This window comes from Bubalus bubalis, chromosome 1 (assembly GCF_019923935.1).
Source record: "Bubalus bubalis isolate 160015118507 breed Murrah chromosome 1, NDDB_SH_1, whole genome shotgun sequence".
Classification (NCBI taxonomy): Eukaryota; Metazoa; Chordata; class Mammalia; order Artiodactyla; family Bovidae; genus Bubalus; species Bubalus bubalis.
In genome coordinates, this window is record NC_059157.1 from 146,658,964 (window position 1) to 146,685,639 (window position 26,676).

Sequence of the window (26,676 nt, forward strand, 5' to 3'; positions counted from 1 at the left end):
AAAAAAAAAAAAAACAAACAAACCCCTGTGTATTTTCTGTTCAATTTCAGTATCTGCTCTGTAGCTTTCTTTTTCTTCACTCTAGATGAGTGCCTGCAATCTTAAAACACGACTCCGGTAATACTTTTGTAAATGAATCACTACAGCATTCATACAATTAGCCTCTGAACAGATGTCAGAAAGTAAAGATTGGCTGCTTCTAGATCAAGTTGCCGCTGCCAACTCTCGCGAGCTTTGTCAGTAACTGTTGATTGTAATGTCAGTGCAGTCCAATTTACAGGCTGGAGCAGCAGCTTCATACTGCATTTCCCTGAAGTATTATATGATTTCCACTCCTTGCAAACTTTATCATCTTTGTTGCAGTGAGTCGGGTAAGTTGCTCTGAATTTACGTCTGCCTGTAGAGATGGAAGTTACCCTGAAGCTCATTCTGTAACAGGAATGTGATCCCTTCACGTGTTTGTTGTGCCCCGTTGGTGCTCTGTGGGAGGCAGTCATTGGAAATGGGACAGATGAAGGGAGCAGCCACATACATCAAACCTTTTGATTATTCAGGGAACACAGACAGAGTCCACTTAACTGCTAAGGAACTAATGAATTTGTTCAACTTTGTATAAAGGACCATAGCACTTAATGGGATCACCGTAATGTATGTTCCTAATGCACCCTCTAAGGGAATTTTATGCTGTGTTTTACATTTAAATGCTCTGTTTGGTGAATGTCTCCTTAAAAGAGTAACAAGTGTTTATTGACCAATCTTACTCTCTATTTTTTTTTTTTAAAGTGGTTTGAAATGAATAGTTCTCTTATTGTCTGGTTTTACAGAGTACTTAACATTTTGCCATTTGAAACTTTAACAAAATCAATTTGCAAAAGAAAGGTCTAAGTTTGTTTTGTATAAAAGGAAAAATCTATTTCTTGATTTGATTTACAAACTTTTGTCTAGTTTGCCCTGTTTATTCTTTTTTTAATATGTGTATTTATAGAAAAGTGTTTTACATTTGCTGTTATTTTTATTATTATAGAGATAATAGCAAATGCACACTTTCTGTTCATCCTATAATTTTGTAAATCTACCTTTATTTTGATATCAATTCTTATTTCACCAGAGGATTAAGCATTGAGTTTTTAATAAAACAATATGAATGATTAAAAGTGAACTGAAATGTGAACAAAATTATTTCACAATTTATGATTTCTATTTGTAATTAAAAAAAAATAAAGTTATTCCTTCCAACTTTTTATGAATATATTGAATAATAATAAACTCAGGAGTTACTGTTACTAGTCTGTATAATGCCTTCCATAATATGAGCTATCTCATAGCTATGATAAATGTAATTATATGTCACTTATGTAGTTATTAAGGATAAACATGAGGTTTTAAAGAATGATTTTTACTTTAAATGACAACCTTTAGAATTCTCTGTGTGTTTGAAATAGAGTGGTCCTTTGGATGCAAATTAAATTTCTAATTGAATTTGCAAAGTTCTGTTTTGTTCTCCTAGACATATTATTGTCCTTAGTTTTTTAATTATAAGAAAATATTTGGTGAAACTCCAACTAAAAATCTTAATATATTTATTTGAAACAAAAATTTGTAATATATGGTGGAACTATACATAACATTGTTCTGTAATTTCCAAGTCTCCTGTAAATGTGTTAGCATATTTTCAGAATTTAAAAAAATAAAAAAGAAAGCTAAAAAAAGAAAATATAGGGATCTACTCCATATTTCAGCTTTTAAAATATAAGCAAATGATATCTTATTTTCAGATTTAATTTCTGCTTTATTTCTTGGTAACAATGAATAATGCATGCTTAAATTATATGTTGTCTTCATTTTAATGCTTTCTTGCCAAAATCTGCTCATTCTTATCAAAATTGAACTGTTCCAAATGGAGAATTATAAATGAATAGATGTCAACCTAAGAACAGATTGAACTTTGCAAGAAGACCCAAGATATCTAATATTAAATGTTCAAATTATTCACACAATAAAAAGTTTGTAAAATGTTTTCCTCCTTGAGGAGAGTTATAGATCTGTGTTTCATACCTAATATAGTGTCTTCTATCTATACATCCTTTTAGTGTCTATTGGGTATCTGAAGGATCCCTGGAAGACAATGCTGTAGTTTATAAACAGACTTCCTCAATTCCCCGCTTCACTTAGCCTACAACAAAACAAGCTTTTTAGGTTTGATATAAAGGCTCAGTTGTTTTAATTGGACTATCTACATTTTAGTGGCCCTTGTTCTAGATCATATTATCTAGATGGCTCTTTTCCTACCATTTTAACAGTCTTTATTTTTATATAGAAGTATACATTCTACTAAAACTTTCTTAAAAAGACAAGAAAACTACATTCAGCGAAAACTATTAACAGGTTTTGCCTGACCATCCTTTAATAAGTCTTTGACTGCCCAATTATTTAGAAAATTTGGTTGATATCCAATTATGACAAATATGTGGCAAATAAATAGCTTTTTATACCAATAATTTTATTGTACTCATATCTTATACCATTGCATATTTTTAAAATTAGTCAAGGAATTTTGATACTACTTTCAAAATGGAATTAAAAATGCAAAAATAAGAAAATACATTTTTACATTTTTTAATTTTGAAAGTTTTTTTTTTAAGCTGGGAATAATTTTCCCAAATTGCCAGTAGATTTTGATATCCTGAAGCATTTGATAAACTTGGAACACTATAGTATTCATTATTTTCCAGGTTTCTCTCCCTCCCCACTCCCATCAATTTTCTTTTGCAATTCCAAACAAAACTAATGACTTTAATCAAGTATTACATATTATTACAATAAATTAGTTGATCTAAACTGAGAATTTCTAAATTCATTTACTCAGTTGTCCTTGGTATGAAAATTTATCCCATTCTTTGTGATAAACATGTTATGTGTTCTCAGAATTTAAATTGTTTAATGTACCAGTAGTCAATTTGCAACAGAATTTATAGGATGAAATAAATGAAATTTTGTTGAATACTTTAATTATTAATAAACACTTAGAGATACAGAGCAATAACATTTTTTAATCTCCTTTGTCTACTTTTTGATTGCTTACTCATGTGATAATGTATATTAAAAACATAAACATCTCTTAATGGTAAAACTACAGTGCAGCATTTAGACTAGAAAATACTAGATTATGAAAAAAGAATTATTCTTACTTAAATAAAGGACTGCAGTGGCTCAGCAGTAAAAAATCCTCCTGCAATGCAGGAGATCCAGAGTTCAGTCCCTGGGTTGGGACGATCCCCTGGAGGACGGCATGGCAACCCACTCTAGTATTCTTGTCTGGAGAACCCCATGGACTGAGGAGCCTGGCAGGCTACAGTTCATAGGGTCACAAAGAGTTGGACATGACTGAAGCGGCTTAGCATGCATGCAAATAAATATAAACATATTAGTCTACACTAATAATGAGTATGCAAATAGAATCATATGTTCATGCTAAAACCTAGATTTAATAATATAGTATTTAAAATGTACTCCAACAGGTTAACACCAAGGTGAATTAGAATTATATTACCATTCTTGCTACAAACACAGGCTTATATGATTGAATGTTACTAATTACATTATTTACAATTACAAGGTGTAAGTACTTATATTAGTAATACCAAGGTGATGACTCATAGATATCACTGTTGAAAAAGAAAGATTATTATTCATATAAATCATATTATATAACATTTAAGTTCTACTTAGCACAAAATATAAATAAAAGCATGCAAGTACTTATATAAATCAATTAAGTGACATGGAATGTTATTACAACCTTTTAGATGTTATAGCAGCCTTTCATAATACATGCAATGAATATTATTATATTTATTAATTACATACAAAAACAAAATATGTTGGTAGTAATTTTATATTCGCTATGGAATAAAATTAATAAACAATAGAATGAAAGTTTGAAAACTGTCAGAAACCAAAAATTATCAGGATCTGTTATATGGTTTATGTAAAACCAAACAAAAAGAATACAATCTTGATTAGACTTAGTAGAGATTGATTGACCTAGGCCAAATGCCTACCTCCAATTTAGAAGAAATGTCTTAGGATTTATCAGAAGGGGGAAAAAATAAAATTGTAGTATATGTTAGCAGTATCTCTAAAACTCCTAGCTCTCTGAAATATAAAATTTTATTAGAGTCAAATTTGCTACTGCTGCTGCTATTTAGTCACTAAGTTGTGTCCAACTCTTTGTGACCCAGTGGACTGTAGCCTCCCAGGTTCCTCTGTCCATGGGATTTCCCAGGTAATAATATTGGAGTAGGTTGCCATTTCCTTCTACAGGGGATATTCCTGACCCAGGGATTGAACCAAGGCTCCTGAATTGGCAGGCAAATTCTTCACCACTGAGCCATCAGGGAAGCCTCAAGTGTCAAGTTTACAGGCATCTTTATATTACCATGCTGTTGCTGCTGCTGCTGCTAAGTCGCTTCAGTCGTGTCTGACTTTGTGTGACCCTATAGATGGAGCCCACCAGGCTCCCCCATCCCTGGGATTCTCCAGGCAAGAACACTGGAGTGGGTTGCCATTTCTTTCTCCAATGCATGAAAGTGAAAAGTGAAAGTGAAATCGCTCAGTTGTGTCCAACTCAGCGACCCCATGGACCGTAGCCTACCAGGCTCCTCCGTCCATGGGATTTTCCAGGCAAGAGTATATACCATGACATTATATTTATTATTTTTATAAAAAAATTATATTTAATTTGATTATAATATCTAAATTTCATAATAGAATATATATAGTGTTAAAATATTATATACTTCAAAATATTTTATTGGTAATAACAGAGTCATTTATTTCAAAATTGAGAGCATAAAAAATCTCATGGCTTAATTTTTTGAAGCCTTACTATTATAGCAATCATTATGTATAAATATATATGTGTATATAGGCATAAACATGCAGATATAAGTAGAATTAGAGATAAATATATTTATAGACATAGCCATAATCATAGACAAAGAGACAGAGATAGCAGTAGAAATGGATATACATCTATAAGTACTGTACATTGAACAAAGTAGTGTATACAGTGGATTAGTTTATTCATGTATTTTGGGGGATCAAAAAATACCTGTTGGATACTAGCTGTCCTGTGAGCAGTGGTGAATGAGGCTCATTAACTGTGAGGATCATAGATCTAAGACAGTTATCTTAATAGGTAGTGCCTAAATCACTGCCTTCTAAGACAATCTAAAATTTAAGAAAAAAAAATAAAAAATCTAATACAAATTCTCAGTGCTCACAGGATTAGTTTCTTGGACACATAGTTTGGATTTATTATTACACTCTCAAAACATAATGAAGAAAACATTTTGTACATGTATGGAACTTTGCTGTTGTTTTATGGATGAGAATCAGTGTTTGTATTTGACAATTTTAATCAGATTTTCTTTTTTTTCTCAGTTGTATAAGGATATTAGTTCTTTCAGATGATATCTTCATTACATTTTTCTATCCTTTGTCACTTAGAGTTTCAGAATGTGATTTAAATTTTTTTTATTAAAAAGAAACTCAACTGTGCATTATGAATTTTAAATAAAACTTTGATTTCCCCAAATGTTCTTTTCATATTATTAAATAAATATTATTTCATGAAATGTCAAATAGTCATGATTTGGTAGGTATCAAAGATTACTTTTGATTCCCCCACTTTTCCCAGTAATTCCTTAATTTTAGTCTTCTGATTTCACTGTCCACTACCAAAATATAAGCAAATCTGACCATGCTAACACATTTAACCTCCCTAGTTGCATATACTTTAATAAATTAACGGATTAAGACATGTATTAAGTCATCTCTGAGTGTAAAATTTCTTCTAAATTGATTTCTTCATCCACACATTACACTATTAGTCTCTTCATTGACGATATAATTTAGGTAGAAAAACCCTTCATGGTTATTCAGTTCCAAAGGACTGGTATATATCCAGTCTTCTCTATCTATTTCTGGTAGACCTTTATAGTGGTAGAAGATTTGTTTGTTTTCACAATTTGTAGGATTAATGGTAGCTACTGCATTTTTTTGTTACTTAACATTTTATGAATTGCTTGTCCAAATTCTCTTCTGACCTTACACTATGCTTATGCGTGTACAGAGGAAAAAACCACTAAGGCAAAAAGGACCCCAGATGGGACTGTGGAAACAGAAAAAGACAGTAATAGGTCTGAAGATCCTTAGAGTTTCTTAACCTACTTCACAGCTCTGTCAAGAGCCAGTCAGCCATGATTAGAACTGTATATATATTCCAGAGAATATGTGAGCTTGTATTTCTTCCTCTAACCAAGGTAGAAATTTAATCTACTATATCTGTCATTAATAGACTGCCACTTAATGCCTGGTAAAGTTGTATATATATATATATATGTGTGTATATATATATATATATACACACACACACACACACACACACACACACACACACACATATATATACACACACACAGTTATGCCTTGGACAAATTTTCTCCTTAAAATACTAAATCTCTCTTTCTTACAGAGGTTTGTAAATGAATCTCTTCAAATTGAAATCATTTCTTTTTCCATTTCCATTTCACTCATTTCTTTCCTAAATTGAAAACTGAAATATGTCTAACCATTTTCTATTGTTTGTAGCAGTAACAGATTAATTAGTTTTCATAATTTACAGGATTAATAAGAACTGCTAAATTTTAGTTAATTATCATCAATAAAATATAACCTTAGACGCATGAAGCTGTTAAAACTTCCTGCTTACCTCTCTTGCAGAAACCAATATGCAGAGCCGGAGTACAGTCATATACATCAGATTTGTCTTGTGGTTCCTTCTGCTCTGGGTACTCTTTGAGAAGTCACACACTGAAGAAGACATCATAATTACCACCAAGAATGGAAAAGTCAGGGGGATGCGCTTGCCAGTACTTGGTGGCACAGTAACAGCCTTTCTTGGAATCCCGTATGCACAGCCACCTCTTGGTAGACTACGATTCAAAAAGCCACAATCTTTGACCAAGTGGCCTGATATTTGGAATGCCACAAAATATGCAAATTCTTGTTATCAGAACACAGATCAAAGTTTTCCAGGCTTCCTTGGTTCAGAGATGTGGAACCCGAACACTGACCTCAGTGAAGACTGTTTATATCTGAATGTGTGGATTCCAACACCTAAACCAAAAAATGCTACTGTAATGATATGGATCTACGGTGGTAGTTTTCAGACTGGAACATCATCTTTGCATGTTTATGATGGAAAGTTTCTGGCACGGGTTGAAAGAGTTATTGTGGTTTCAATGAACTATAGAGTGGGTGCCCTCGGATTCTTAGCTTTACCAGGAAATCCTGAGGCACCAGGGAATGTTGGTCTATTTGATCAACAGTTGGCTCTTCACTGGGTCCAAAAAAACATAGCAGCCTTTGGTGGAAATCCTAAAAGTGTAACTCTCTTTGGAGAAAGTGCAGGAGCAGCTTCAGTTAGCCTTCATTTACTTTCTCCTGAAAGCCACCCGTTGTTTACCAGAGCTATTCTGCAAAGTGGATCCTCTAATGCTCCTTGGGCAGTGACATCTCGTTATGAAGCTAGGAACAGAACATTGACTTTAGCTAAATTTATTGGTTGCTCTAGAGAAAATGACACTGAGATAATCAAATGCCTTCGAAATAAAGATCCCCAGGAGATTCTTCGTCATGAAGTGTTTGTTGTCCCCTATGGTACACTCTTATCAGTAAATTTTGGTCCCACTGTGGATGGTGATTTTCTCACTGACATGCCAGACACACTACTCCAACTTGGACAGTTCAAAAAAACCCAGATCTTGGTGGGTGTTAATAAAGATGAAGGGACAGCATTTTTAGTATATGGTGCTCCTGGTTTCAGCAAAGATAACAATAGTATTATAACCAGAAAAGAATTTCAAGAAGGTTTAAAAATATTTTTTCCAGGAGTTAGTGAGTTTGGAAAGGAATCGATCCTTTTCCACTACATGGACTGGTTAGATGATCAGAGAGCTGAAAAATACCGTGAGGCCTTGGATGATGTTGTTGGGGATTACAATATCATATGTCCTGCTTTGGAGTTCACCAAAAAGTTCTCAGATATGGGAAACAATGCCTTTTTCTACTACTTTGAGCACCGATCCTCTAAACTCCCTTGGCCAGAATGGATGGGAGTGATGCATGGTTATGAGATCGAATTTGTTTTTGGTTTACCACTGGAAAGAAGAGTTAATTACACAAAAGCTGAGGAAATTTTTAGCAGATCCATTATGAAACGTTGGGCAAATTTTGCAAAATATGGGTAAGTGCCAATTTTTGTAATTGTTCTTGTTTGTTTTGTTTTGCTTAGCTTTGCATGTTCCCCAGTGTAGACTTCATTCAAGGTACAGAAACATTTTGATTATTTATTCTCTTCACACCTTAAGCTGGTTTTGTTTTTCATTATTTAGTACATTTCAGTTCCTTGCATCAGAGTGCTTAAAAGAAATAATCAAAGAACTTTTATGAAAAATATTTTCTGATTTCATTTCTTTAAAGCAGCATAAAGTACTTTAACAACGTTCCCCAAAGTTTGTCTGGAACTAGATGTCCACCTTGCGAACATGATGTCCACCTTGTCAAGTGCTTTTCAGCCTAAAAGTTTACAGTGTTCATATGTTTAAGAAGGAGCAGGAATATCTCTTTTTTGCTCATGCTCTTAAGCAGTGGTACACTGTAACCTGATGCACAAAGAAAGACATACCATCACAGGAAAATCAAAGGGCAGGATGGTATTAGGGTTGGTCCTCACATTACTCAAAATACAGAATTTGACATTTTATCAACGTTTTTTATTCCCTAATATGTTTGTTCAGAGGTTTTAGGTAACCTTTGTTGAACAAGAGCTGCAAGGCTCATCTTGCTTAGCTAAGCTGCTTTCCACTTGAGTAGTCACAAGGGTGACATTACATAATAAGAGATGTTACAAAAGAACATATTTTCCCTCATATGTTATAAATATTGTGATATTATCTCTTCAATCATCAGAGGAAAAATGCTCTTTTAATATCAATATATTTTCTGTTTTTTAATACTTCATGTGTATAAAAAATAAGGATTTTGTAGTAATGTGTAACCTCAAATTGAATTTTCTACACTGAAACAGTTTGTATCAGTGAGAATAACCAAAAAAGTAGAAATTGGGACATCTCTTTTTTTGAAAAATGCTTACAGAAACTCACAAACTGATTGATGCATTAATCCAATTTGTCATCCTATCTTTATAATCAAAAAGAATTTTGGGAATGATTTTCTTTCTGGTTTTCTTTTCCGTCCTCCATTTGGTTCATTTTTTATTTTATTTTTTAACTTTACAATATTGTATTGGTTTTGCCATATATCAAAATGAATCCACCACAGGTATGCATGTGTTCCCCATCCTGAACACTCCTCCCTCCTCCCTCCCCATACCATCCCTCTGGGTCGTCCCAGTGCACCAGCCCCAAGCATCCAGTATCGTGCATCGAACCTTGGAATTCATTGTGTTGATGCTTCATGTTATTGTAGGTATCTTTCTACAAAGTATCTGTATTTTATAACTCCTCTCAAAATGTTTTGACACTTTTTCACTGTATATAAGGCTAAAACTCTTCCATCTGGCATTAAGATGCTTCTCTAACCTTGCTACAACCCATTCTCTTCAGTACCTGTTTCGTTGGTAGAGGAGTTATCACATGAATATCAAAGATTTCAAGTTTAACTATACCTTAGAACCTGTTCTTGCTGTGTGCCCTGTTTAGAAAATTTACCTCTCTCCTTTTTAATGACACAAGTCCTACTATTGTGTTAAGTTTTGACCAATTACATGTTTCATACAGAGTAACTTTAATTCTAAGAGTTGTAATTGCTTCAGATCTGTTTTACACTCCCAGAGAAACCATTGACAGTCATGTATCTAAATGCTATCTTTCATTGTATTCTGAGCCTCCTAAACTAGACTAAGAACTAACTTCTTGAAAGAGAAGTTATGGTTTTATTGGATACTTATTGAAGTACTGACATTGGTATATGTCCCACTTAACAAATATTCGGATTCAGTAAGAACAAGTTAAACTTTTTTTTAAGATATGTAAGCTATTATCTGTAGCTGTACAATATATTACACCTTCTCAACATCAGCCTAAATTTTTGCTTAACAAGGAACATCTTATTTCTAGAGCTGCTTTAGAATTATGTATATTTCATTTTGTTCTCTCCCTCAAGGCTTTAATCCACATTAAATCACTTGAATATGTTTTTAATTCTGTCTGACAATTCTAGAGATTATAAATAATTTAGGCATACTATTAAAGTAATTTAAGGGAAACATCAACATTTCTTCAAAATATTGATGCCTATAATTTTTAAAAGACATATCTTACATGTTTAAATCATCAAGAAATATATATTTTCTCATTTCACAATGGAGAACACTGATAACGAGGTGAAGTATCTATGGCAAACGAGTGCAACAGGTCAAAGAAGAGAATATTTGATAATTAATGGAATAAAAGATTGTTTAATCCTAATTTACTTCTATGATTAGCATATTTTAATAGGGAATAAATGAATATTTAAAATTTTTTATTGTAATAGTAAATTCACATTAACAAGATTAAAACCATAAAGATTAAACTTTTTAATGTAGTTCAGCCATAGATACCATTCAGCAAGATACCAATTTAACAAGTGAGTTTCTTTATAGTCCCTGCTTGAACAGTTGGACAGAGATAATAATATATCATATGCATTGAGATTTGACTTGATGGAAAACATAATGTTAATCTCCTGGTGTGCACTATATTTTTTCAAAGTATACCTGTGTAATAAATACAGAAGCTTAAAATGATTAAATAAACTCCATGGTAACAAAGTTGGTCTAAGTGTCAGGTTGGGAAATCTACTCACATTCATTTGCCCACAAACATGATGTTTGATGTTCTCTTCCCAGGGAGATGCTCCCCCTTGGTTTGCCTCCATTCCCCATACCAAGGACATTTAACAATATCTGGAGTTATTTTTGAGTATCACTTCTGGAACCGGGGTGGGCTACTAGTTATATAGAGGCCAGGGATGCTGCCAAACTTCTTACAATGCTCAGGATAGTCCCCCAGCAACAAATTATGCATTCCAAATGTCAGTAATGCCTAGATTGGGAAACTGCAGATTTTTACTCCCATATAACCCCCAAATCACACATAAAGAAAGTAAAAAGTAGAAATAAAAGTTGTAATTATCATTCAGGAAAGTGAATTTTCAAGTACATGGTTCATAAAATGTTTTAATGCCTTTTCTCCTTAAAGAATGTTTAGTATATGTTATATTTCTTATTAGGACTAAGTTCAAAATAATTTTGAACTTTTCTTTGTGATATTTTATTTTCCCAATGGGTTGTTTAGTAGTCTTTTATTTAACTTTCAGCTATTTGTATGATTTATAGATAGTTTGTTGTGGATTTCTAATTTAATTCAGTTCTAGTTAGAGACTCTACTCAAGATTTTCCATTTTGAAATACATTGAGAATTATTTTATGACCCAGAATATGATTCATATGGGTGATTATTTTATGTGCTCTTGAAAAGAATGCATGTTCTTACTTGCTATGATTAATTAATTAGTAAATTAATTAATTAGTTCATGGTTTCTCAGGTCTTCTAATATTTTTGTCTACTTATTTTAAATACTGAGAGAAGGGTACTAACATCTTTGACTATAATTGTGATTCTGTTTATTTCTCCACTTAATTCTACTAATTTTTCTTTTACTATTTTAAATTTATACTATTAATTCTGTGCACATTTAGGATTATGTATTCCTGATTAGTTGACTTTTATCATTTTGAAATGTCTCTGTCCTGAAATTGACTTTGCCTAATATTAAGATAGATACATCAAGTTTCTCATGCTATGTTTGCACAATATATTTTGTTCCATCTTTTTACTCTAACTCATCTAATTAAAAAAAAAAAAAGAAACTTTTCTTAGATTTAGCATGATTAACCCAATTGGCATTTAGTATAATTATTAATGTGTTTTGTTTAAATCTACCATCTTGCTATTTTTAATCCATCCTTCTTATTGCTCCTTTGCAACTCTTTCTTCTTTAATGTTTATGCTATTGTATTTTTTATGGATGTTTAGTTTGTCTTTAATTTTTTCCCCAGTGTTTGTTTTAACACTAAAATTGTTTCACTTATAACTATCTACTTAGAGTTAATACTGACCTACTTTGCTGACATTTCCCACTTTCTAAACAATTCATGCTTTCTATTTTCCATTTCACTCTTAACTACTTCACAACGGTAAGAAATTAGCAATAAAGTTTCATGTCTTCTCCTCATTTTTTATATTGTCCTATGTTTATGGAATATATAATATAAAATATCTCTTAAAATTGTATTTGTTTTTTACAAGTTATATTAATGTAAATTCATAAAATAAAAAGCATAGTCTTTTATGTTTACTTGTGTCTTTAGTGGGGTTTTGCTGGTGGCTCAGATGGTAAAGAATCTACCTGCAATTTAGAAGACCTGTATTCCATCACTGGGTTGGGGAGATCTGGAGAATGAAATGGCAATCCACTCCAGGATTCTTGCCTGGAAATTTCCATGGGCATATATCATTTCCAGTGTTCTTGAGTCTTCCTATGGATTCTAATTGTCATCTGGAATTGTTTTCCTTTGTGCTAAAAAACATCCTTTAGAATTTCTCATTGGCAGTTTGAATAGTTACAAATTCTCTCAGCATTTTTTTTTTTTTAATCTGAAGATACCTTTATTTTCCTTCAATTGAATGATTTTTTTTTAAAGATAGATTTCTGGTTTAATCTTTTTTTTTTTCTTTTTTTTTCATCGGTTTAAAGATATGTCCCATTATCTTCTTGTCTCTACAGTTCTGATGTAAAGTGGACCTTTATTTGTATGATTGCCCTCTCTATACAATGTAAAAAAATTTTTCCTCTGGTTGATTTCAAAATTTCCTCTTTATCTTTGGTTTCAATTGTTTATCCATGGTATTTCCAAGAATGATTTCTTTGTCTAGGGATTTTGTCTTGTTTTGTTTCTGTCTGACGTTTGCTAAGCTTAGTAATTTTTAATATCACATTTGAGAAAATTTGAATCAGTATTCCATCAAATATTATTTCTGCCCCATTCTCACTCTCATCTCCTTCTAGAACTCCAATTATACATGCACTAGATTATTAAATTTTGTCCCGCAGGTCACTAAGCTTCTGTTGCCTTTTCTTCAGATTTGCAAATTAGATACATTTTAAAATTTTCTCTACAAGCTCAATGACTTTTTCTATCATCTCCAATCTGTGATTGAAGGTAACCAATGAATTTTTTATTTCACTTATTTTAGTTTTCAGATTGAATTTTTTTCAGTAGTTTCATTATTTTGCTGAGTTCCTCCCTGTTTTCTATTTAGATATTATTCTTTAAGTTCCTGAACATATTTAAAATAGCTGCTTTAAGTTGCTCATTCAATATCTAGTTGATGGGTTCATGTACTGTTTTCCTATTTCTTTGCATGTCTAGGAATTTTCACATTTGTACTAGACTTTGTGGATGATGCAGCATAAATTCTATATTATTTTAGTCTTCTCTGAAAAATATATACTTCCACTGAATGATGGTTGTTTGTTTTTAATTTTACCAGACAGTTCAATTAAGAGATGTGTATATACTTCAATTTGTCTGAAGTATGTGTAGACTTGGTTTTATATTTTGAATGAATCCATGAAAGGTCCAAAATATTTTATAGACTCTTTAAGTTGGCAGAACTTAAACTAATGTCTGTTTTCACTGAAGATGTTACAGTTACTTGTATTGTGTCTATTAGAGTGGAGTTAGCGCTTCCCATGTGGTGCAGCGGTAAAGAATACGCCTACCAATGCAGGAGAGGCGAGATACGCGAGTTCAATCTTCTGGGTCAGGAAGATCCCCTGGAATAAGAAATGGCAACCCATTCCAGTCTTGTTGCCTGGAGAATCCCATGGACAGAGAAGCCTGGCAGGCTACAATCCATGGGATCGCAAAGAGCCGAACATGACTGAGCACACACATACACCATGGTAGAGATAGACTGGGTCTCCTTAATCTGAAGGTACAGCCTTCCACTCAGCTGGCCTGCATATTAATGAGATGAAAACAAAGTGTTGACAACATTATACTAGTTATTCACTCTCCAGCTGTCCCATCTCTTCTGCTCTCAGCCATGCAGTCTCTTCTCTCTATTCCCAGCCTCTCATGTTCTTGCTCTGAATATATTCAGCCCAGGCCTCAGCCAAAGATGTGCAGGGAGACCTTGTCCCATATATTCTAGCTACTCCAATACCCCAGAATTCTTATTTCTGTTTTTTAGCCTCAGTAGCTTTTAGAAGCTACTGTACTCTGCTTAGGTTCAAGCTCCCTGCATCTTGGATAGCCAATTATCTTCATGTGAGTAACCACAGTAAACATGGCCTCACTTTGAAGTTCCTCTTCTCTCAAATAACATAGACTTGTGTTGCCTGTTATCCAGTTCCTGAAACTCGTCATTTTATTGTTTTGTTTTTTGCTTTTGGTCCAGTATATACTTGTTTATGGTGGGACAGTTAATCCAGTTTCAGTTATTCCATCATGGATGACAATGAAGGCCCAACCCCATTTGTATTTTAAGAGAATCTTAACCTTTATGTATTTCATTCAGTTCCATGAAATTCATTTTTCCAGTTACTTTAAAAACACCTGTCAATTTCCAAGATATAGGTTAAAAAAACAACTTTTAAAATTTCATTTCTTTGCAAAAATAAAGAAAACGTTATCCTGTGAAAGCACTAAATAGTATTTGAATTTGGTATCTTTAGTTGCATGGTTTGAAATTCCTTATAAAATATATACAATATAACTTAAGCCTTAGCTAATTGGAATTACTACCTATATGCATTTTGCTTGCTTTTGCTTTTCCCTCAATCCCATCTAAATCTAGATCCAAATAGTAGGCATGTGCATCACACCCAGTATCCTATAATAGGAGATATTAAAATATCAATATAACATATATATATCCATCAGTTATTCAGCTAGTCAATACCTTGATGACCAATAGATTAGATTAACCAGCACTTAATGATGTATCTTCAGCACTACCTCAGTGATACAGGAAATTGGTGAAATCAAACTTGATTTATCAAACAGACCAGAACAGCTAAAGGAGGAAAATAAGCCAAAATACAATTAGTATAACGTCAGACAGAGGATCGTTATTCCTGGACCCCTCCAATTGCCTCCCGCTGCTGCAGAACATCATTTGTTTGCTGTGTTCTCTCTGGGTGCTATTTTCAGAATTCCTCCAGGGCACAGCCTCCAGTTGAGCTATTCACAGTGCAGTTACATAGCCTTCCCCATCATAAGTGATAGTCCTGATGTGTCCAGTGTTAATCTTACTAGGTATCCTTTGTGTATAATCTCAGTCAAGTTACTTAGCATCCCTTACTGTGTTTTCCTATCTGAAAAAATGAGGCTATAAATATACCTCCCTTATTGACATGTTGAAATAAACCTTATCATTGACAGGAAACTGCATTCCTCTATTTCATTAAAAAATTCTGTTTTTCCCCTACCAAGCATAAACTACTTCAATCTATTCTTATCTAAGTTTAAACTTGGCTTCTTCCTCCAAATGTGCAATTGTTTAACTTCCTGGCTCAGCATTAGTCAAGTTTTCAAACAAATAAAGGTAAACTACAAAATTGAGGCAATTAACTTTCTTCTGTCTCTTTGGTGAGAAATAGTTTATTCAGGATCCTCTAAATTGTTTAATGTTCGTAATACTTGTTTTTTTTTTTTTTTTTGCCAGAAATAAATGGTATGACACAAATACTTTTTGTCCTATTTTGATGTCATGAAACCAAAAAGTTAGCAAAGTATTTTTAGTAATCTCACAACAGTATACCTGCTGTTATCCTCATGTGTCTTATTTATTTACTATTTATTCCCTTGGAGTGTGAGGAACAACTTTTTTACATAAGAATGAAAATATATTACTAAACTTTCAGTCCCCTAGTTTACTGATCTGTATAAAATAAATATGAACAGTTCATGACATTTGTCCTGGAAAGTAGGTGAGATTAAATGAATGCTGAGTCATAATTTCTTAGTGCACAAGATTATTTTGAATAATTGTCAGAATTTAAAATAGGCTTGCTTCTGTGTACTAAATTGTAATTACAACCATCAGAAATTTACAGATTTGCCAGATTTATAAAATAATGAACTTTATAGCTATATTCCAGATATATATAAGATGGGTATTACACATGTACTTCCATAACTTAATTATACTAGTAGGAATATGCTTATTTTCTAATATTTATGTAAAGTTTATTTAATAATATTTAGTTTTTAATAGGTGTATTTCTCTTGTGTTTACGTATATATGACACAAGAAATAAAGTAATTGAAACAACACTTCAATTCCAGTTAATTTTCAAACAAATCTGTTTTCTTTGTATGTTCTTTTTCATCTCCTGGAATCATTTTATATTTTTAAAAGGTAATAGAAAAACTGAAGAAAAGTTGAAAATGTTAGTGGAGAACTGGTGCCCCTTTATTCTAATTCTCTGTATAGGGATGTAGCATGCATCTGTTCTCATTTGATTGAGTTCATATCCTGTTACCAAGAAATTAATTTTAAAATTACACTTGAGTTTATTTTTATTATATTTTTCAACTTGAAATATATATTCTAGGACTTAATTACAATATACCTCCTAAGAAGCAATTTCTTAAATATACTAAAAGGGTAGCAATTGAAGATAGTTTTAAAGTGAACAGTATGATTAAACTGACAAGGTATGAAATATATGTATGGTATTATAAGAATGAAAATTTGCTGAAATGATGACACTGTCTAACATTTCTGATGAGAAGAGTGTGGTCCATAGAAGAATAGTGAATTGGAGCTAATAGGTGACAGAACAAAGATTAACTATGACTCAAGACTATTAACTTTCATTTCCTTCTATTATCCATTCACCAGGCTGCCTTCACCATGAATTATTGAAAGCAGTCATTAAATATGCTTACGAAATGCATTTGGTTACAAACTTATAATTTTAACATGTTAGCATGCTGATACTTGCCTGGATAATGTTACAGAGGTAAGGACAGAGAATAAACTAAAATTAAACATCATGACATACACAGACAAGTTTAAGTTCGTGAAAGACTCATCTGGCCATCTAGTCCAATTATTATCAGGCTTGTAATTAGATTTTTTGACAGATAATAGTTCATGTGGCTTCCAGAGTGAGACAAAAAGTCCTTGCCCTCCAATTCTATAATTATTTGTGGTGCCTTATCATAATTAACTTAACTGAAACATTTTGATGACTTTACAAAGAGGTCAGGGTTCAGATCCTCTGGGATTTATTTTATTGGTATCATGAATGCATCAATGTTGTATCACTTCAAATACTTTTCTCCGCCTTAGGAATTAGTTGGGAATAAAACAATAAATGTTGCGTGCAATAGTCCTAAAAATACCTTAGTTTAACAAATATATTATATATGTAGGTGAAATATGTATACATATATATGCATTAGGTGAAGGTCGCTCAACCGTGTCTGACTCTTTGTGACCCATGGACTCTGCATTCCATGTAATTCTCCAGGCCAGAATACTGGAGTGGGTAGCCTTTCCCTTCTCCAGGTGATCTTCCCAACCCAGGGATCGAACCCAGGTCTGCCACATTGCAGGCAAATTCTTTACCAGCTGAGCCACAAGGGAAGCCCATTTTTGGGTTAGTGTAACCTATTTGAAAAGGAAGAATTATGTTACATGACAACTTAAAATGTACACAAGATGTCTTGCAATCCGTTTCAGAGTGCAGTCATATTTTACCATCAGTGACAGTGGAATGAAAAGGAGAAACCAGATTCCCCAAAGAGCTACTACATCTACAAAAATGTTTGACTAAGTGTTTTGAAGTACTGTGGTATTAAGGGAGCTCATTAAAACATGGAAAATCATATTTATATTATAGGATCAATTTACTTAGATTAATGTGATTTGTTCTTTGAGTTTGCCCAAAATTTTTGTGTATTTGGAAAAATTATAACATTCAATCTGCCTGTAAATCCTAAATTCAATCTGAAATTAGAGTTAATCATTTTTTAAAAATCAAAGTCATATTTTCAAGAATGTACATATAAATGCAGAACTTCAAAGGATGTGTCAGATAGAAAATAACAACTTCAAAAAGAAACAAAATGTGGCTTTAAATATTTTGTTGTTTAAAATACTATATTTTTCTGATTGTTCCAAAATCAGAAAATATTAAAATGTGTTTGGTTAGATTGATAAGTTCCAAGAAATTATTCTTGCTACAGTTTTTCTCCCAAGTCAATAACACTCAAGATCAGAGTTAACAAGCATAACTCCACTCTCTTAAATTTTCTGCATGTTAATATCTCTCCTGGACACCTTCACATTAGCATGATAAATACTCTTAACCTGATGGGATAGTCTGTAAATTTTTTTATACATGAAATTTTATTATTAAATTTTCCACAGACCTCTGTTATGTAAAAGCAATTGAATCTTTATCTTATGCAAATTAAATTTAATTACTTTTGATGTATTATTCTTTATGAATTGATACATAATAATATCTGTCTTATGACTAGATTTTAAAATAGTAGTTATAAATTATATATTATCTGATAAACCATTATAAAACAATAACACAATTATATCAAAAGTGTTAGAATTACATATTTTTCTTAAAAGCCATAATGCCAAACATGCTTTTGCTGGTTTGGTATTTATGGAAATAGGAAAAATTACACATTTTATGAAACTTCTTATAATAAAAGTTTGCATCTTTTATAGACCTACTAATCACAAGTTAATATTGTTTGTGTAGATAGGTCATTATGTTGATTGGTTTATTCATTCTTCCACTTAGTCATTCAACAAATATTAACATATTTGAAAGCTTATATGAACCAAGTATTACTTAGGTGATATGAATACAGTAGTCATCAAAATATACCCAAGGAAAGAAAGAAAGGAAAAGCAAAACATTGGAGGGGAAAAAAAAAATCCCAGAGAAAGTTTCTACCTTCAGGGGCCATACAATTTAATAGAAGGAAAAAGACAACTAACAAATATATAGTAAAATTTTATATTGACCAGAGTTCTGAAAAAATACTAAGCATAATTAGGGACCTAGAGCCTGAAGTGAGTGGAATGTGACGATATTTGTAGGATTGCCATGAAAAGTCTCTCAAAAGTTATATTAGAGTGAAATGACAGAGTTAATCGTGGATTTCCAGGAGAAAAATGTGATGTCAGTATCTTGGGAATAAGTTTTCTCCAGAGAAAAAGCAGCAAGGACATGCCCTAAGACTGAAATATTTAGGATGTTGCAGTTCCCAGGCGGTACAGTAATGAATCTGCTGGCCCACTGCAGGAGATTCCAGAGACACAGCTTCAGTCTCTGGGTTGGGAAGATCCCCTGGAGTAGGAAATGGCAACCTACTCCATATTCTTGCCTAGAAAATTCCACAGACAAAGGAGCCTGGTGGGCTACAGTCCATGGGGTCACAAAGAGACATGGCTGAGTGACTGAACACAGACACATGCTAACATAGGGAAAGCCGGAAAGCAAGTGTATGTGAAGGTAAGTGGTGAAAGGCAAAGTCTGAGAAGTATAGAGGGTCAAGATATATAAGATTTGGTGCTTAGATTGATTTTCTGGAATCTACTCTGAATGAAATGATAAGCTATGGGACATTTGGGGCAATTGAGTGGCATAATTTGACTCAAACTTTATAAGCATCTCTCTGACTCATAGGTAAATAAGGGTGAAGCAGGGAGAGGAGCTAGGAGACTCCTATTATAAGAATCCAGGTGATGTCTTGAATTAAGTATAACTGGGAAGGACTGTCAGGACATTTTTTGAAAGATCTGATAGGATTTGCTGACTGGATGTGCATATGAGATAACAAGTGGAGTAGAGGATGAACCAAGGTTTTTGATCTGAGTCACTAGAAGAACAGAGCTGCTGTTTTGTGAGATAGGGATGACTGTGTAGGATAGTGGTTGAGATTGTGTGATCAAAACTGCTGATTTAAACATTTTAAATTTAAGGTGCCTATTCTGTAGACAAGCTATTCTGAAACTGAAGTCTGGGATTCAGGGGAGAGGTAGAAGTTAGAGATCTAAACTTTGTATATAATAACATGAAAATGATATTTAGAGCCACAGAATTATATCATTTATGGAGGCAGATATCTCAACTCTTCAGAGATTTGGAGGAAAAGAGTAACCGTCAGAGGGAATGAATAGCAAGCGAGTCAGATGAACAACTAGGAGAACAAGATATCGCCCAAGACCAATAAAGAAAGAATTTCAAGGAGGGTGTAGATATATGCATCAAATATAAGATACGTATAAGGGAAACTATATGAAACTGTATATATAGGTTTGTGGGTTTGGAATTATGGAAGTTATTGGTGAGTGACAAAGATACCTGATGTTTTGATGAAAACATAGAAACTAAAATCTTAGTGGAAAGCCAAAAAACAATGAGAGGAAAATGATTAGACATTGCAACTCGACTCATCTTTTTTAAGAACTTTACTCTTAAGGGGAACTGAATCTGGGGATATGAGAATAAGAGCGAACAGGAGGGTTTTTGATTGTTTTTGCTTTTTTTGTGGTAGATATTGCAACATGTTTGTGTGTTGATGGCAATGGTATAGTGATTGTGACTAATTTTGTTTTATGTCAGCATCATAACCATCTACCTAATTTTACTCTTTTACTTATTTTCTTTTGAGAAAACAATGCAGTTAAATACAATATGCACCCTTTGGATAGAAATCAGGCTGTCAGTAACTTGGATTTTGCAAAACACAAATTAAGGGACTCAAGAGATGGGAAGCAAAGGGAAAATAAAACCACAACCCAAATATTCTGAACATCCAGAAAAAAGGCTGTCATGAAATACTTCTTTGATATTTATTCCACAGAAAAGATTGTATTTCATTCTTTAGAACCTATGGACTTATAATGTGCCCTAAATTCTGGAAGAATTATTTCTTCATCTTTTAAGATGAGAGACAAATCAAAAGCAGCAGATTTCTGAGAACTAAGGCAGGAAGCAAGCAACTTTACAACAAAACTAAGAGGTCACAGACTAAGTCAGACCAACAGCTGTCGGGGTGGGGAGCCTATAACCTCCGGTATGAAAGTGCCTGTAACTAGTGACAAAATATTAGCCTTTAGACAAAAAAAAAAAAAAAAAAAAAAAATTGTGTAATGCTTTCATTAATGTGTCCTTTAACATTCAGGGAAAAATTACACAATATCCATTAGGAAAATTTTCTTTGTTAAAATTAATGTGGTTACAATAAAAGTAACTTAGCCCTTAAGGAATATGGTTCACACATGACCTATACATAATAATAATTTAGCCTACTGTTGTAGTCTGGATATATTTAAGAAGGTACAGTAGTTATTTGGATTAATAAATTTAAGTCTATTGTAATATTCATGTTAATAACAACATTAGTTAAAAATTTATTAACTGCTAATGATAAGGACAGAGAGAAGGGGCGAAGTAAGTGATTAAATAGTTAATACCACTAGGGTATTTTAAACAGAAAATATATAGGAGACCCCTGAAAGTTAATGATTACTCAAGAAAGTGGATTTGCTTAACCACAAAACCAAGCAAACATGCTTAGCAAAAAAACCATTCAACATGCCCCCAGACCATAAAACAAGGTGGCATGAGACCCACGTTCTGCCCCAGGGAACTCAGTTCAGTTCAGTTCAGTCACTCAATCATGTCCGATTTATCGTGACCCCATGGACTACAGCATGCCAGGATTCCCTGTCCATCACCAACTCCCGGAGTTTACTCAGACTCATGTCCATTGAGTTGGTGATGCCATCCAACCATCTCTGTCATCCCCTTCTCCTCCCACCTTTAATCTTTCCCAGCATCAGGGTCTTTTCAAATGAGTTAGTTCTTTGCATCAAGGTGCCAAAGTATTAAGAGTTCCAGCTTCAGCATCAGTCCTTCCAATGAATATTCAGGACTAATTTTCTTTAGGATGGACTGTTTGGATCTCCTTGCAGTCCAAGGGGCTCTCAAGAGTCTTCTCCAACACCACAGTTCAAAAGAGTGAATTCTTCAGCTCTCAGTTTTCTTTATAGTCCAACTCTCACATCCATACATGACCACTGAAAAACCATAGCTTTGATTAGACGGACTTTTATTGTCAAAATAATGTCTCTGCTATTTAATTTGCTATCTAGGTTGGTCATAACTTTTCTTCCAAGGAGCACATGTCTTTTAATTGCATGGCTGCAGTCACCATCTGCAGTGATTTTGGAGACCCCAAAAATAAAGTCTGTCATTGTTTCCATTGTTTCCCCATCTATTTGCCATCAAGTGATGGAACGATGCCATGATCTTAGTTTTCTGAATGTTGAGTTTTAAGCCAACTTTTTCACTATCTTCTTTCACTTTCATCAAGAGGCTCTTTAGTTCTTCTTTGCTTTCTGCCATAAGGGTGGTATCATCTGCATATCTGAGGATATTGATATTTCTTCCAGCAATCTTGATTCCAGCTTGTGCTTCATCCAGTCCAGTGTTTCTCATGATGTACTCTGCATATAAGTTAAATAAGCAGAGTGACAATATACAGCCTTGACATACTCCTTTCCCTATTTTGAACCAGTCTGTTGTTCTAACTCCAGTTCTAACTGTTGCTTCCTGACCTGCATACAGATTTCTCAAGAGGCAGGTGAGGTGGTCTGGTATTCCCATCTCTTTCAGAATTTTCCAGTTTGTTGTGATTCACACAGTCAAAGGCTTTGGCATAGTCATAAAGCAGAAATAGGCATTTTTCTGGAATGCTCTTGTTTTTTTTGTTGATCCAACAGATGTTGGCAATTCGATCTCTGGTTCCTCTGCCTTATCTAAATCCAGCTTGAACATCTGGAAGTTTCTGGTTCCTATGTTGCTGAAGCCTGCCTTGGAGAATTTTGAGCATTACTTTACTTTTACTAGCAAGTGAGATTAGTGCAATGATGCAGTAGTTTTAGTATTCTTTGGCATTGCCTTTCTTTGGGATTGAAATGAAAACTGACCTTTTCCAGTCCTTTGGCCACTGCTGAGTTTTCCAAATTTGCTGACATATTGAGTGCAGCACTTTCACAGCATGATCTTTTAGATATTGAAATAGTTCAACTGCAATTCCATCACCTCCCCTAGCTTTGTTCGTGGTGATGCTTCCTAAGGCCCACTCATGCTCCAGATGTCTGGCTCTAGGTGAGTGATTATACCATTATGGTTATCTGGGTCGTGAAGATCTTTTTTGTATACTTTTTCTGTGTTATTGCCACCTCTTCTTAATATCTTCTTTCTGTTAGGTCCATATTATTTCTGTCCTTTATTTTGCCTATCTTTGCATGAAATGTCCCCTCAGTATCTCTAATTTTCTTGAAGAGATCTCTAGTCCTTCCCATTCTATTGTTTTCCTCTATTTATCTGCATTGATCACTGAGGAAGGCTTTCTTATCTCTCCTTTATATACTTTGGAACTCTGCATTCAAATGGGTATATCTTTCCTTTTCTCCTTTGCCTTTTGCTTCTCTTCTTTTCTTAGCTATTTGTAAGGCCTTGTCAGACAACTATTTTGCCTTTTTGCATTTGTTTTTCTTGGGGATGGTCTCAATCCCTGCCTCCTGTACAATGTCATGAACCTCTGTCCATAGTTCTTCAGGCACTCTGTCTATCAGATATAATCCATTAAATCTATTTCTCACTTCCACTGTATAATCATAAGGGATTTGATTTAGGTCATACCTGAATGGTCTAGTGGTTTTCCCTACTTTCTCAATTTAAGTCTGAATTTGGCAGTAAGGAGTTCATGGTCTGAGCCATAGTCAGCTCGCAGCCTTGTTTTTGCTGACTGTGTAGTGTTTCTCCACCTCTGGCTGCAAAGAATATAATCAATTTCATTTCGGTGTTGAGCATCTGGTGATGTCCATGTGTAGCATCTTATCGTGTGTTGTTGGAAGAGGGTGTTGGCTATGACCAGTGCATTCTCTTGGCAAATCTCTATTAGCCTTTGCCCTGCTTCGTTCTGTACTCCAAGGCCAAATTTGCCTGTTACTCCAGGTATCTCTTGGCTTCCTACTTTTGCATTCCAGTCCCCTATAATGAAAAGGACATCTTTTTTGGGTGTTAGTTCTAGAATGTCTTCTATTCAACTTCTGCTTCTTCAGCATTACTTGTAGGGACATAGCCTTGGATTACTGTGTTATTGAATGGTTTGCCTTGGAAATGAACAGAGATCATCCTGTTGTTTTTGAGATTGCATCCAAGTACTGCATTTTGGACTCTTTTATTTATTATAATGGCTACTCCATTTCTTCTAAGGGATTCTTGCCCACAGTAGTAGATATAATGGTATCTGAGTTAAATTAACCCATTCCAGTCCATTTTAGTTTGCTGATTCCTAAAAAATTACCTCAGTGAACTCAGTAAGTTAATAATCCACAAAAAATACACATTAAAAAGCGATAATTTATAAACTTAGCTTGACCATGCAGAAACAGGAAAACTCTCCTGCTCATCCTGGAGGAGTAACTGATGATGGAAACATGACATCTACTTAAGAAAGACAAATAAATTCTCCCCCCACCTTACTTTTCCTTTGATTTTTAAAATTTTGCCCTCTAAGTTCTGTGGTATGGCATTTCTTGCCCACTTACTTATAAGCCTCACAAACATCCTATTCTAATAAATCAGTTCTTACCTATCACTTGGCTCTTACTGAATTCTTCTCTGCATTGAGACATAAAGGACTATGGTGCTGGAGCTATCCAGAACCCCCGAAATGACACCAAATTGTTTCTCTGACATGTATCTGTTCTCTGCATGGGACTTCACTTTCATTAGGACAGACATCTTTCTAAGAAAGTATGATCATCATCAACAGGTGGTGACAAGGATACTGAGAGTATTTAAAGAACTTAAGCTGCTCAAAATTCCATAGGTATTAGTAAAAACCAGAGCTCTAGTTTGAGCCCTGTGGTCTGATAGAAGAACCCAGGTCCATCTTTTCCACACTTTGCTTCTTTTGTATTAGAATTTTTATGAATCAGTGCGAAAGGGAAAGAGCCAATCACTGAATCTTTTCTGCCCTTAGTTTCCTTATCTTTGATACGGGAATGCTGATAACTATCTCCTAGCTGTCATGGAAATCTGAGAAACTATATGTAAAATATCTAACATATTTATAGACACATAGTACTCTTGCCTAGAAAATCCCCTGGACGGAAGAGCCTGGTAGGCTGCAGATCATGAGGTCGCTAAGAGTCAGACCTGACTGAAGGACTTTGCTTTGACTTTTCACTTTCATGCATTGGAGAGGGAAATGGCAGCCCATGCCTGTGTTCTTGCCTGGAGAATCCCAGGGACGAGGGAGCCTGGTGGGCTGCCGTCTGTGGGGTCGCACAGAGTCGGACACGACTGAAGCGACTTAGCAGTAGCAGTGCAAGTAGGATTAATGGATAAGAAACAGGATAACCAGTTAAGTTAGTACATATTGTTTAGGTCAGCTAAACAAGAAATATTTTTTAATATAAGATTTCTCATAAATCCGCATGGGGCATACTTATACTAAAATAAAGTGATTACTTGTTTAGCTAAAATTCACAATTAATTTGGTGTTCTGTTTTGTTTAGTTTTGTTTGTGCTGAATCTGGTAATCCTAACAGGAAGTCAGATAGCTTGCAAAGAATGTGAAGTAACCACAAGGAGCAAAGTTTGGTAAAGCTGAGAAAGGTGTCAGAAATTCAGTGAAAGTTCTGAAGCCAAATCTAGCCTCTGTATCCCAATACCAAATTGATTCTCAGAGACAGAGTTTTGGGTCAAGTGGACAAGAATAGCTTTACTGCTTTGCCAGGCAAAAGGGGACACAATAGGCTCTAGCCCTCAAAACTGTGTATCCTAACCTGGAGGGGTAGTGAGAAGTTTTATAGTAATGGTTCAAAGAGGGTATTATCAGTTTGTGGACATTCTTCTAGCTGGTTGGTGGTGAGGCAAGTGGGGGTTAGCATCATTAACTTCCTGGTTCTGACAGGTCTGGGGTCTACATTCTGGTGCGCAACATACTTTAACTTCTCCCACCTAGGGGGATTTCAGCATCTGTAAACAGCTCAAAGATATTGCTATGTGTATCCCTTGAGGGGGAACCAGGACCCTGCCCCAAGACTGCTATATTGTTTCTTTTGACTGTTCCCCTTCTGTTTCCACATCCCCTCCCTTCGGTAGTTAGCAACTGTTTCAACCTGCTCATTGGAACTCAGGGAAGGCCAAGGAGGCTGAGTGAAGCCTATTTCCTATAACCAAGAAATGGAGGGAAACAGATAGGCTTTCGTGCCCAGCAGCCCCACAGGGTGTTCTACTTGGTATCAGGCCCACAGGTTGGTAAGAAGATGAACAAAATAAAAAACCAGATACTGAATTCTGTTGTGAGAATTCATTCTCACAACTGGCTCAGACCAGCAGGATTAGGGAATATGGGCTCTGAAGGGACTCACTGTATTTCTGTCCTGGCTGTATTTCTCAAGGTTG

The 26,676-nt window shown here is 34.3% G+C and overlaps 1 protein-coding gene across 1 annotated transcript in view; it reads left to right on the forward strand.

The window, feature by feature from the left end:
• Window positions 1-216: 216 nt before the first annotated feature.
• The window catches only part of BCHE (butyrylcholinesterase), a 77,541-nt gene continuing 51,081 nt past the window's right edge, over window positions 217-26,676 (forward strand). The window contains exons 1-2 of the mRNA XM_025288769.2: window positions 217-371; window positions 6,787-8,311. Coding sequence (XP_025144554.1) covers window positions 257-371; window positions 6,787-8,311 — 1,640 coding nt within the window. The 5' untranslated portion in view covers window positions 217-256. The remainder of the gene's footprint in view (window positions 372-6,786; window positions 8,312-26,676) is intronic.